The following is a 13,076-nucleotide window of genomic DNA, read 5'->3' as shown; positions in this document are numbered from 1 at the left end:
ATTTAATCAGCTCACAGAGCTCACTCGTGTTGTAGTTTTTTTTTTTTTTTAACCACGGGGTGGCGGAATGTCCAGCACAGAACCGTGTATCCTTGAAATATCCAATCGTTACTGTACAGGTATAATGGAAAACATTGTCCTGAAATCCCAGTGTGTTTAAGTGGCAGTTACAGTCGTCCTTATTAGACAGCAAGCAAAATAATGATTTAACAGGGCAGTTACATTTGCTCCTATTGAAAATGAAGCGTCTAACGCGCTCATTTTCTTCATTTTCAGCTCGCTTGCTAACTTGCCCAAAGCTAGATTTAGAAAGTAAATTTTATGTTTCTTCGAGGAAGGTCTGGCAGAAAAATTTGCACAATAGCTGTTCGGATCAATTAGTAGTCAGTACCATGCACCAAATGACCAGTCTTAGGCTAATATTAAACGCCAATAGACATTTTCATGTCAGCAGAAGGAAATAAGAAGTAAATAAAAATAAAATAATTAATACACAATATTCATTTATTTATATTTAACAATGAATTATTTTTATATATTAATCATTTATTTATGAATTTAGTTATATTTTCACATATTTATTTCTTCATTCCCTTACAAAAATGTACTATAGGATTGCTAGAGTTAGCTATACGAATATCATAGGTAGATCTAGTGTATTATATTTTTAACATTTCTGTAAAACACTGTTGTTTGTGTAGTACTTTGTTTGCTTATAATAATCCTATAGTATAGGCCACTTTCAGTTTCAATGCAAAGTTGTAAAGGACTCTGTAAAGTACAAATGATTCTGGGACTCCTGAAGATGTAGCAATAATAATAATAAAAATAGCTTCTATTAGGCAATCTTTGACCCTAACATGATTAATTAAAAACATTTTTAACAATTTAAGAGTTCATTATAATCAGCAGGGTGACCAGAGAACAGTCATCCCCAGACCAATTAATGTTTTGAAATCAAGGACCACTGCTTGGAGTTCCACTCCAAATGCACATAGAAAAGGTTTTGAAATCAATTCAAGTCCTCAAGTATGGCATTGGCATGGTTGCCATTCTCTCTTCCAATTTCTGATCAGATTTGATAGTCTGTGATTTTCACTTGGATTTATCATTTATTTAGTCCCCTCCTAAATTCAACTGGATTGGTGTCTTTAATCTGATTTCTCTTTTAGGCGTTTACTGAAGTGGTCCTTTGAAAGTCTCTACTGGAAGTATAGTTTCAACACGTAAATCACTGATGCACACACCTCACAAACTAATGCATCTTTTTTTTTATGTTAAAAAAGACGACAAAAACAAGAACTTAAAATCTATTTTTATTGATATAGATAGCAGCGAGTTTACAGAAATATATTGCAAGATTATACAAATGCCCCAACAAAAGCAAAATACATATATATTTCAAATTTAATATTTAACAAGTTGTTCACATGGTAGCTAAAAACACATAGGCTCCCTCGACCCACCCCACGTCAGTGCTATTTGTCAATTACTGAAGCCCAGAAATAAAGGGCACGTGTACTGGTAATAAAGCAAGCTTTCACATCAAACAACAGCCAGACAGGAAAAGGAACACACAATGACAATAGTGTGCAAACCAATTGACCAAATGACTGACTGATAATACTTTTTAAAAAGATGTTTAAAAACAAGAAGACAGAATGCTGGTGGTGTGTTTAGAAAGCAGAGAAGTCCATCTTCACGAAGTGAAGATAGCACTTTCAGAACATGATACAGCTGCTCCCCTGGAGGAAGCCTTTTAAGTTACCGTTCATTAACGTTTATCTATCATTTTCCCTTTCCCTCATAGTGAAGTCTTACAAATGACTAAACAGGGGAAAAATGGTAACAGATATGTAGGTGGGTCATGCTTCATAGCGGTTTGAGACAAGACTTAAAATGCACTTACAGTCAGTCTTGCAACACATATGCTTACAAATGGTTGACTACAAAATAAGCATGAAAAATTTACAAAAGTACATTTATCTGGTCATTAGATTTTTGGACATTTTTGAGAGAGAGAGAGAGCAAGAGAGAGAAAGATAGAAAGAGAACCTAATTTGTTTAGAAGACTGAGGGCTTATTAGTCATTCATGAACTAAGGACATCCACTGACTAACTGTACCACTGGTGAATTGAAATAGGCAGCAACGGTACAGGAATCTGATTCCTATTATAAATACAATATTTGTCAAGGCACATGTATTTCCTTCAAAAAAAAAAAAAAGAAAGAGAAAAAAGGATACGGTAATGACAGATACCCCTGGAATAAAGTTGGCATCTGATCCAGATGACATAATATAATTGTATATATATTATATATGTACACACGTGTGTGTGTGTGTGTGTGTGTGTGTGTGTAAGTTGAACACTACACTTTTACTTGTGTTAATGTTTACATCAGTCTTAACATGGTGTGGCCGTGAAGGCAAAACAAAATCTGTGCCCCAGCAAAGAATAAATTGGCCCCCTCAAAAGCACAACTCAATTTTATCAAGTGACAATTTAGAAATATAATTACTTAATATGATGTTTAACAAAGAGTTGGGTATTTATGACACATCAAAAAGACTTCATTTAGCTGCTGCCAAAAATATATAAATATAAAGAATGTCAATATCAGTTCAATTGGTCCGATGTCAGATGTAGTAGCCACAATGCTACTCACACTGCATGAGGTAATGTACACTTTTTTTCTTCTAAATTACACTCTGAAATCAGAGTTGTTGGATTATTTTTTTCCTGTTTATATGGCTTTGTGTTTGGCATTACTGTCCTTGAACCTTCTGTGCTTTTTTTTAGTTTAGATGATGATTTAATAATTCAAGATGTGACAGTAGAGGGTCAGTCTTGATTAAAACATCAATCTCAGGACTGTTACTGTCAGCTTTGGACAAAATACCGTACAACTGATTTTAGCCAGGCATTTGAACAACAGTATATTAAATGGAGAAACTACAACATCTGTGTCTATATAATTTTGTACATGGTACATTTAACTCTTAAGTTTCCAAATAAAGTGGAATTTGTCTACTTTGCCGCTTAATCTACAAAGAGAAAATGTGCTAAACATGCTGACATTTCACATGTTAACACCACACCCAAGTACAGGTTCAGCAGGGAAGAAAGAAGCAATTGTGAAAAAAAGAGACCAGAACAGAGTACTGAAAACCAACCATGAACAACCGGTAAACTATACAGCATGAAGGTTATACATACAATGCTAATGTTTTAAACATAAATTAGATATGATTAATGGAGATGGGAAATTGTCTAAAAACTAAACCAGTAAAAAAATGATAGTACAATTACTCTAAAATATCACAAAAAAAAACACACACACACACACACATAACCGTGACATACGGAAAAAGCATCAGTATTTGAGTTGAAGGTGACTAAATAGACAGCTCTTTTCTCCAGTGTATGTTTGTGGCTCATCCTTCTGCGCTAGGTCCCTTTAAACAACTGAAAGAACACTGTTTGAACACTGAGGTCAGGACAATAGAGGACTATATGGCCCTCTCCAATCACCTTCACCAGCCCAGAGGTCAAACATACACTGTCCATCAACAACGGTTGTTTGCTAAATTAATAAAGGTAATGATAATAATATAAGTTTTTTAAAAAAGAGTAACAAAAATGGTGACAGAAAACACCACAAAAACATCCAAAATAGGCTTCACTGAGCTATTCCTCTGGTTGCAAATATAGAGACAAGCCCCTTGGTTTAGTGAACACTCAACAGCACACTTTCTATAAACAGCACAACCAGTTCTGCCTCCTTTCCAGTCAGGTATCAACTCTCTAGCAGAGCAAAGCTTCACTCTCCATTTGACATTGAGAATTACAGTTACTTACGCAAAACAAAGCAAAAGAGCACAGATAATCTTTACTACTTTTCCCTCTCCAAACAATGCAAGCCTCAACCAACAACCACCAACTGACATCCACTTACTATATCCATTTGGAATTTGCACTGCAAACTGACTGTTTTTAGATCATAACTAAAAAGAGTTATGATCCTAGAGACATGGCCTCAGACCCCAAAGACGATCAGTCTCCTTTATTGACCCATGGTAGAAGGAGTTAGTATTAGGGATTTAATTTTAACCAATATAAGAATATTAATTTAAATATGAACATGAATGTCTGAAACACACACGTCTCCATCCCTCCTGCAGTTAGCACCACGAAGCAGAGCAAGAAAGACTGATAACAATGTAAAAATCAAAGAGGCAACGAATGCAACATTGCCTTTAGGAAACTAGGCTGTCTTCTGAATGTCCCACTGGTAACACAAGGGGCTGGAAAGCTTTCTGATCTGATACCAATTCATGTGCCCAGCACAAATGTGGCAGACATTTAAAGAACATCATAAGATCACAACATCTACCACAGAGATGTGACTACAAACAAACTATGTACAAGTTGTACTTAAACAGTACAAATAACATTAGGAAATAATTTATTCCATTACACACACACAAAAGTTACGTATATCGTTACACATACGGTTATGAATATGCATGTCTGTATTCACATACAGACAAAAAATGCACTTTCACACTAAAAAGAATGCTGTACATTTCTGATGGAAATTAATGACCTAAATATGGGTCTGCTTTTTCCTCCTCAATCATTTAATCCCTTGACTTCATCTCCTTTTGAATCATTGGGGAGCCAGGGCAAGAAAGAAATTAATGGTGTAATAATTATTAAGTTTTGGGAAAGAATGGGGTAGAGCAGGGAGTTAATTTTTTGTACTTTATGTCATGAATCCAACTTTATAAAATGTAAGCCACGACTCAAAAACATGCATGAGTAAGAAAATAGTATAAATATATACATTACACATGAGTAAAATATCCATATAACAATCAACGCTTCCAAATAATTAGTAAAAAGAACAAATTGCTGACTACAGAGTATACACAGAAAGCTATAGGTCAATATAAGGAGTAACTGGTCACAAAGGAAAGGGTTATAAAGTGCTGAATGTATAAGGTGAAAAATATCAAAGGCTTCTTTTGATTTGTATATTTTCTTTTCTTACCCCAAAGAGTTTTATTTTTTAAAAAGAACAATGCTTTATAAACGGTTACGAATACACACAGAGCGGTCCTGCACAATTCAGGACTCCCGTGTATTTGACTGCTGCAACACCACTAAAAACTGCAGAGTGCTGCACTGAGAACTGACGTGTTTAACAGACATTCCACCACGTGATATGTTTCATTCACAGCTATAGCCAAACGGCGGACAGCTACACAACAATGAATCGGATCGCATGTAGGGTTTCTCTTTCTCCACGCTCCACCCCAGGACTGGCAGAAGGCTGGCACTGCCCCCCTGTGCCACTCTTACACGAGGAATGAATTTTACAGTTGTGAGCTGCTTGATGGGGCTTGTGGGCACAGGACCTTTCCCGGTTCTTCTGTACCTCTTCAACCTCCCCGCCGTGACCGGGCCTTAGGTCCTGCAAGGCAAGGAAAATATGCATAGAAATGTATTTATAATGGCTTGGGTATATTGGAATAGGAAGCATTCAGGAGAACCTTTTTGAAGGCTCTCACCAAGTTCGGTTAAGTCTCGAAGAGATGAAGGAGCTCTAGATGAGGTTACTCACCTGCGTCCCACAGCCATACTAATAGGAGCGCGAGTGATTGTTGCCTTGCCCCTGAAGGCTGACCAGCAGGTCGTCGATCTTCTGCGATGCGGTCATGCTGTTCTGGATGCCTCCGGACTCGGACATGGACTGGTTGAGCAGGGACTGTATCTGGGCATCACTGTCGCGCTGGTTCTGGCCCGACTGGCTGATGGCGATGAGCTGATCGGACAGCATCGGCCCAGGGGAGTTTATCAGCGGGCCACACTCTTGAGAGGCGGAGAGAATAGGAAGTCAAAGACTGCAACCCCATCTGTTCAACATCTACTGACACTAAGGGCTTCCCCCCCAAGATTGATGGGAAAATAGGGTCTTCATCTGCTGCTGTGTCAACTAACGCCATAAAACCTTTGAACCCACTGCAAACCAAGTGGAAAATGGGGGAAGTTGAGACTGAGGGGAAACACTTCAGAACTCAAATAGCAAATGACTTAAGAGAGAAGTGCATTTTATTTGCAAAAGTCAGCACAGGGTGCTTGGGTGGGGGCTGGAATGCAGCCTCTCAGTACGATCTCTTTCTGTCCTTGTAATGGCATTGTGTGAGACCAAATCAGTCATGGTGTCAACACTACTCTTCCCCTGGAATGGAATTCAGCTTACTGTATAAATAGACACAGATAGCATAGCTGCTTCTGACCTATTTAGCCTCCACAGAACCCAACACATTACATTCCACTAGGAATTTGTTAAGCACATGTCCTTATCTTGGGTATTCCCCTATGCTGTCAGTCTTGCATATTCTGAAGACTTTTTAAAACACTGGTAAATATTGGTATTGGTTCTGTGCTCAATAGTACAAATGTCACAAATCTAAATCTAAGCCTTCTTCATCCTCCATTAGATCTTACTTTTTGAACATGCTATGAAGTGTGTACTAAATTACATCAACTAGCACAACAAATATAGACTTAAAAAGACACAAATGAACATCCAGTCATAGTCTGAAGGTAAACTACTGGATGTTATTTTGCAAATACTTTCTAGTCTGCTAAGCTTCTGCTAAATGACAATACAAAATTTTTCCACAATGTGAACACCTAACGGTGAAAGGGGGAGATGTCCTCACCGTTCTGGATTCCAAAGAGGAAGAGGCCAGGCTGCTGTGTTTGGCCCGGCTGGGTCATGGTCCCGCTCACTGCCGTCTGGAAGAGAGACCCCGGCTGCTGCACAGGGGAGGAGGTCGTGGTCTGTAGGCCAGCCACCCCATTCTGCGTGGCAAACATGGTGGACTGTGGGAGGTCCTGGGTGCCCATGCCACCCTGCAGGGCCGAAATGTTGGGCTGGGTCATGAAGATGGTGACGGACTGCTCGGGGGCATTGCTGGAGCTGGGGGCGAGCTGCATGGGCTGCTGATCCTGGAACAGGCCCTGCTGGGGGGGCTCGCTCGCCGGAGGATTCCCCGTCACTGAACTCTGGTCCTGGAAGGACATGGGCTCCGACTGCTCCTGCTGGGTGACCGCCACCGCGGTGGCCTGGGAGAAAAGGAGAGCGGGGTTCTGGGGCGTCTGGGAAGGAAGACTGCCGCTGCTCATGGGGGGCATCTGGCCTTGGCTGCTGAAGAGAATACTGGGGGGCTGATCCTGGGGGTTCATGGCACTGCTGCAGAACAGTAGGTTGGCCTGCTGCTGCTGCTGCTGCTGCTGTTGCTGCTGTTGCTGCTGCTGCTGCTGCTGCTGCTGCTGGCTCGGAGTGTGCGTGCTGGCAGTGGGGTGGGAAGAGAGGCTCTGGAACAGGGAGCCTTGTGGTTGCGGTGGCTGTTGAGGTGGTGGAGGCTGAGATGACTGCTGCTGCTCCATAGGGGTGCTCTGCTGCAGCTGGGGTTGGGGCTGGAATACCGACTGGGGCTCTGCGGCTGAAGTCTGCAGGGATGTGAGGAAAGCCAACTGCTGCTGCTGCTGCTGCTGCTGTTGTTGTTGTTGTTGTTGTTGCTGTTGTTGCTGCTGCTGCTGCTGCTGCTGCTGCTGGCTGCTGTCTACGGTGAGCTGAGCGGGCAGCGTGTTGGGAGAGAGGAACAGCCCGGAGGCGCCGGACTGCTGCTCGGGAGACAGCGTGGAGCCCGTCAGCACAGACAGGGTGTTCTGGAAAATGGCCGCCTGCACCTGCTCCCGTGTGGCGGAGGTCTTCTGAGTGTGGAACATGGTCCCCTGCGAGTCCTGTGCCTCGCCCATCGGGCTGGGGGTGTGGAACAGCTGCTGGGGAGGGGAAGGGTGAGAGGGAGGCTGCTGGAGGAAGTTGGAGGTCTGTATGGAGAGGAGCTCCCCCGCTTGCTGGAAGAGCGACTGCTGTTGCTGCGGCTGCTGCTGGGAGGCGGGGCAGAGCAGGCCTTCGGACGGCTGAAAGAGGGAGGCGTGGGTCTGCACCATGGCCTGTGGGGAGCCCTGCTTCTCGGGGGCCTCACTTCGAGAGCCGCCCTGGAAGAGGCCGCACTGCATGGGTAACGTAGGCTGGAAGAGCTCCGACTGGAGCTGCTGCTGCAGGTTCTCCAGAACTTGTTGCTGTTGTTGTTGTTGTTGCTGTTGCTGTTGCTGTTGCTGCTGCTGCTGCTGCTGCTGCTGCTGCTGCTGCTGCTGCTGCTGCTGCTGCTTGGCAAGGGAGCTCTCAGTCGGCTGCAGCTGCAGGCTGTTCATGTTCTCCTGGACCTGCTGCTGCATGAGCTCGTCAGTGGTGCTGTACAGCACCGAGTTGAGTTGCTGTTGCGCGGCTGCCTCCAGGACCTGCTGGACCAGGCTGTCGTTTCCAGAGCCCGCGCTGGAGAAGCCCCCGGCCTGAAGCTCCCGCACAGCCCTCTCCAGCTGGGCCACCCCATCCTGCGGGAAGATTGGGAGCTGCTGGGCCTGCCGCTGCTGGGCCTCCACCATCGGAGCCAGGCCCACCCCCACCCCAGCGCTGCCTCCGGGCCTCTCCTGAGGCAGGCTTTCTCTAGGCTCCATGAGGAACTGCTGGGGTACCTGCTGGAGCAGGGAGTCACCAGGCACAGAGAAGGAGGTGTTAGGTGCGATGTCCTGCTTCTGTATGGTGCTCAAGGACTCGGCGTTGGTGAAGACGGGAGCTTGCGGCTGTTCTGGCTCCCCTGGCTGGAGAGGCATCGTGCTGGGGAAGGGCATGCTGTTAGGCGGGACACTAGAGCTCATGGCCAGGGACTGCTGGGCCGACCCGATGCCATCTGAGGTCTGCTGAGAACCAGAAAAGAGAAGGAAATCAGTGGCAAAGCCTTAGAAAAGGGTACACAGTTGTTAATTAATTCTCAGCAACACACTTGTTTGAACCAATGAGCTTTTTCAGTACAGGAGGATCAAAGCAGATTGCACTTTATGAGACAAGTCATTTTCATTGTTCCGTTTTACCTTGAAGACACCGGCAGCAGAGGTATTACTGGAAACCTCCATTGGGGTGACGTCTTCCCTCTTGATAAGAGGCATCAATGGGGCCATCAAGGCACTGTCCAAGCTACAGCCGCCACTTATCACTAGCGACATCAATGTCAGAGAAGTCATGTTAGCATGCAGTCGCAATAGAGGCCAAAACACAACAAACGATAAACACAGTCCCACACACAGTTTACATTATATACAGAGAATTTCAAAGAGGCAATTAATCTGCTTTGACTGAACAATTGCTTGGTTACCGATTTTACATTCAACGATTGCAGGGTTTCAAGATTCCAAAAAACATAGGAAGAAATGTCCTCTATGAGGATTGCTTTTCTGTCTGGCTGAGAAGCAGGGGGAGGTTGAGAATAGCATTCCACGAATCCATTTGCTGGAATATGAGGAGCTGGATGTGCCCATGGTTTAAAGTGCACTTGTGTACAGCAGTTCAGGTACCCACCCTTTATCTGATCTTCAAACGAGCAGGGATTTGCCGGAGATGGAGCCTCTTTCTTCACAGGCACATCCACCGCATTCGCTGCTGCAAAAACAGCATTGCACTGTGGTGTGAACTTGTGGCCCCGCTCAAACGCATCACCTTTCTCTAATCCTTCTAAAGTTTTTCCTCAGGCGCCTCTCACTGCTCATGGATTTACCTTCTGTCATTGAAGGCCATGGTCCCACACTAAAAACCATTCTAAATGTGAGATCCTAAAATATGCTGGATGCACAGTAACAAAGATTTTGTTTAATTTATTCCACTATGGAATGGCCCGTTGTATATGCAGGCTTGTCTCATTTCTCTAGTGTCCTTCGTGCATTAGCTAAGCTGCATAGTTACTGTTCAGGCACAGCTACTGTAGCACAGGCAGGTGTAACGCAGATGCATTACTGACCAGAGGAGTCACTCTAGCAAGATGTAATACAATATCCCCAACAGAAACCAACCCTCAGCAAGGGAGACTACAACTAATTACGCAGTGCCCTACGGGGCTGCTAGGCACAGTTTGTACTGACATGGTCATAATTCCACACCAAACCTCAGTGCGTGCCAAACACCGAATCCCATGGGCCAGTCTGCAGCCCAAAACAATCAGTCCTGACTCTTGTGTACATGTTATTTGAGAAGATGAAAATTCTTATGTGGAGTTTAATATGAACTGGCTGAGCGATTCTCAAGAGAGAGATCATTAACATCCTCGCTTTGTTTCATTGTTTAACATCCATTCATTTCTGATTTGAAAAAGATTTGTATTCAGTTGTATTATATAGCTGTAGATTGTATTTGAGCCTGTCTAAGAGCTGGAGGTAAAGACGTGGTCTTACAGCAGAAGGGAAGTGCTGCTGAAGATTGCCGTTGGAACAGGAGAGAACACTGACCTGGGTCTGGTGTATATGTGAAAGCCTGCACGTCGTGGGACCTCCCTGCATTAGTCACCACGTAGATCCCCACAGATACGGGAGATGAGATGGCCTGGTTCTGATACGGAGGGACTTTCACTATCAAATGATTCTACATCGAACAAAAAAGGGGAAATGCACATAAACGGTTACTCCTTATAGAGAAATGCACTTCTCTGGAGTTTCCACACGCACTGCGAAAATCTGAAACAGCAAAACTGAAGACTTCTCAGAAAGTCCTCGGAAAGGTATGTTTACCTGATGAAACAACTCCATGTCAATCTCAGCCTCAGCCTTCCAGGAGTTCTCATCTTGAGGGAAGAAAAAGTAATCAGTTATCACACAGATACATAAACTAAGAGACATGCATAAACCACAAGAAAACCACATAAACAGCCACATTTTCACCAACACATCTGGCTCCAGGAAACCATGCACACATCACAGTGGATTTCTAGACACCCTCCCAGTGTACCTGCTGAATTCTCCTGGAATATGACTTTGGTTCCCTTGAGGAAGTTCTTGCCGATCAGGAAGACCTCCTCGCCTCCCTTCACTGTGCAGGTGTGCAGGCTCTTCTTCAGGATCTCTGGAGCTCCTGCAGGCTGGGCTGTGGACAGACCGTAGGCATACAATCAAGTTAATCCTAGTCCACACTGGCACAACACGATTTCAGTCCTGCTTTACTTTAGGTCTTTTGCTCTTCAGTTTGTGCCAACCTTCAAAGCATGTTCATTCTGAAATTGTACCACTCCTTTTAAACCAAAGGCACATCTGTGGCCAAAAGAGAGACTCTTTGTCTGTGCTGTGAAGATCTAAAAATGAATGACAAACTTGCAGACACACTTGTTTAAGAACAAATATTTGTCAAGGGAGAGACTCAAAACCTATACAAACCAAGATTAAAGTGGGGTAATGTGCAGTTTAGGAACAGGTTCACTCTTAGCTGCATCACTTTATTCACAAAGTGTGTGGATCAAGAGGGAAGCCAATGAAACAGCTTAAACCCATTACTGAGCATACATGATTCTTTGGAAGGTGAATGTTAGTGTTTGGGGGGGGAAAGGGAGCTTATTTGAATTGCACTGCATTTTAGCCAAGGATAATTTCTGGTCCCAGCCAAACACCATTCATTTCCAAGTCTTGCTAAATAAATGTAATTTATATTTAGATCAGCTGAGTATAAAAACATTGGGACTAATGTGGTAATTATTAATGGTTATTATTGCTGTGTTAGTCATGAATCGAGATGTGGGATTGCCTCTTCACAGAGCCCCTTTCCCACAACTTTTGAAATTAAAGTTGTAATAAACAGGATCAGCCCCACCCTCACTCCAGTCCACACTCTCATTGCTTTCAGAAGCCCCTTTCAACACCCCTGCCACTCACAACATAACACTGCCTTGTCAAGAGATTCCTATTTTTGCCATCTGACCAGAAATACCACGGGTTAGATTTCAAAGTTTCCTGTTAACAATAGAAGCTTGCACCTCCTTTTTCTGACTTAATGCCCCCCCCCCCCCCCAAACCTTAACAAACAATATGTGGAAGAAATCTGTCTGCCTGTGAGTGGTTTTTCCTGTTTGTGCCACCCTACATGCCAGCTTTGCCAACTTCATCTATAAAGCATCAATTTTTACAGTCTCCTTTAGGAAATGATGTTTCCTCAGGGAGATGACGGTAATCAGAAAATTCAGTAAGTCTAACTTTTTAGAGAAATGTTACAAATAAATAAATAGGTTCTCCCACGAGAAACACGTAGATACTATTAGCCAAATAAGCTTATTTAGGTCAAGTCTGCAAGTAGCTTTTCTTTGTCTGCTTGGGGTGATTTTAATTTAGCCCTTTGAGCAGTGGAAAAAAGGGGTCTTTTGTTCGCTCCTCATTCTGTAACCTAGTGGGCAGTGCAGTGGTGCCAACACAACAGCACAAGCACCAATGATAAGTAAACCAGCAGTAAAGTTGCAAGAATGTTAACAGCTGTCTCCAACCAGCCTAAACTTTATATCTATTTAACCATTAGTTAGATTTTGCCCATTTACATTATATACAGTACAGCCCATATGTATTTGTTAGTGACACAATTTCTGTTGTTTTGGCTCTATGCTCTATACTCCTTGTACCCCTAAAGTGTGGGAACTGTGTATAGAAAGGGGTGTAATTCCTACAAAGTTCACCCGATATGGATGTATATACCCTAAATAAATTCAGATGACACAATCTAGTAACAGACTGTATGGTATATATTGTTTTATGAATCATTTAATTTTAAATTTCATTTTTGTGTTACTTCAAAACAAATTAAAGATGCTCACATTATTTCCTCTAATTCCTCAGTATGTAAAAAAAAAAAATGGCCAAGCTCATCTCTTAGACAGCTCGTTGCAGAAGTTAGGACCATGGTAAGGCACTCACTGCAAAGGATGGGGGATGAGGGTGTCTGTAACGTGAGAACTGAGCCGTCGGGGCGAGGGATGTTGACCCGGAACACCAGCCTGGCCCGCGTGCTCTTCTTTTTGGAGCCGACCACGCCGATGCGAGCCTCCACGTCTGCGTTGCGGAGCTTCAGGACCCCCACGCAGTCCACCCTGCAGAGACACACAGCCGTGAGCCCACAGGGGCCAGCCCGCCGAGGGCGG

General features: G+C 43.6%; 1 protein-coding gene across 5 annotated transcripts in view; it reads right to left on the bottom strand.

Annotated features, from left to right (window-relative positions):
• Positions 1-1,303: 1,303 nt before the first annotated feature.
• Positions 1,304-13,076, bottom strand: part of nfat5b (nuclear factor of activated T cells 5b) — a 52,204-nt gene continuing 40,431 nt past the window's right edge. For 4 of the 5 annotated variants that reach the window (XM_064312850.1, XM_064312848.1, XM_064312851.1 and 1 more), the window contains 9 exons: positions 12,853-13,025; positions 10,913-11,047; positions 10,696-10,748; positions 10,417-10,549; positions 9,497-9,577; positions 9,013-9,134; positions 6,735-8,841; positions 5,630-5,877; positions 1,304-5,479 (listed from right to left, as the gene is read on the bottom strand). In XM_064312850.1, the coding sequence (XP_064168920.1) occupies positions 5,648-5,877; positions 6,735-8,841; positions 9,013-9,134; positions 9,497-9,577; positions 10,417-10,549; positions 10,696-10,748; positions 10,913-11,047; positions 12,853-13,025 (3,034 nt within the window). In that variant the 3' untranslated portion in view covers positions 1,304-5,479; positions 5,630-5,647. The remainder of the gene's footprint in view (positions 5,480-5,629; positions 5,878-6,734; positions 8,842-9,012; positions 9,135-9,496; positions 9,578-10,416; positions 10,550-10,695; positions 10,749-10,912; positions 11,048-12,852; positions 13,026-13,076) is intronic. The other variant, XM_064312849.1, reaches the window with a different exon arrangement.

This window comes from Anguilla rostrata, chromosome 16 (assembly GCF_018555375.3).
Source record: "Anguilla rostrata isolate EN2019 chromosome 16, ASM1855537v3, whole genome shotgun sequence".
Taxonomy (NCBI): Eukaryota; Metazoa; Chordata; class Actinopteri; order Anguilliformes; family Anguillidae; genus Anguilla; species Anguilla rostrata.
Note: the sequence above shows the minus strand (reverse complement) of the source record. Positions and strands in the feature narration are given on the sequence as shown.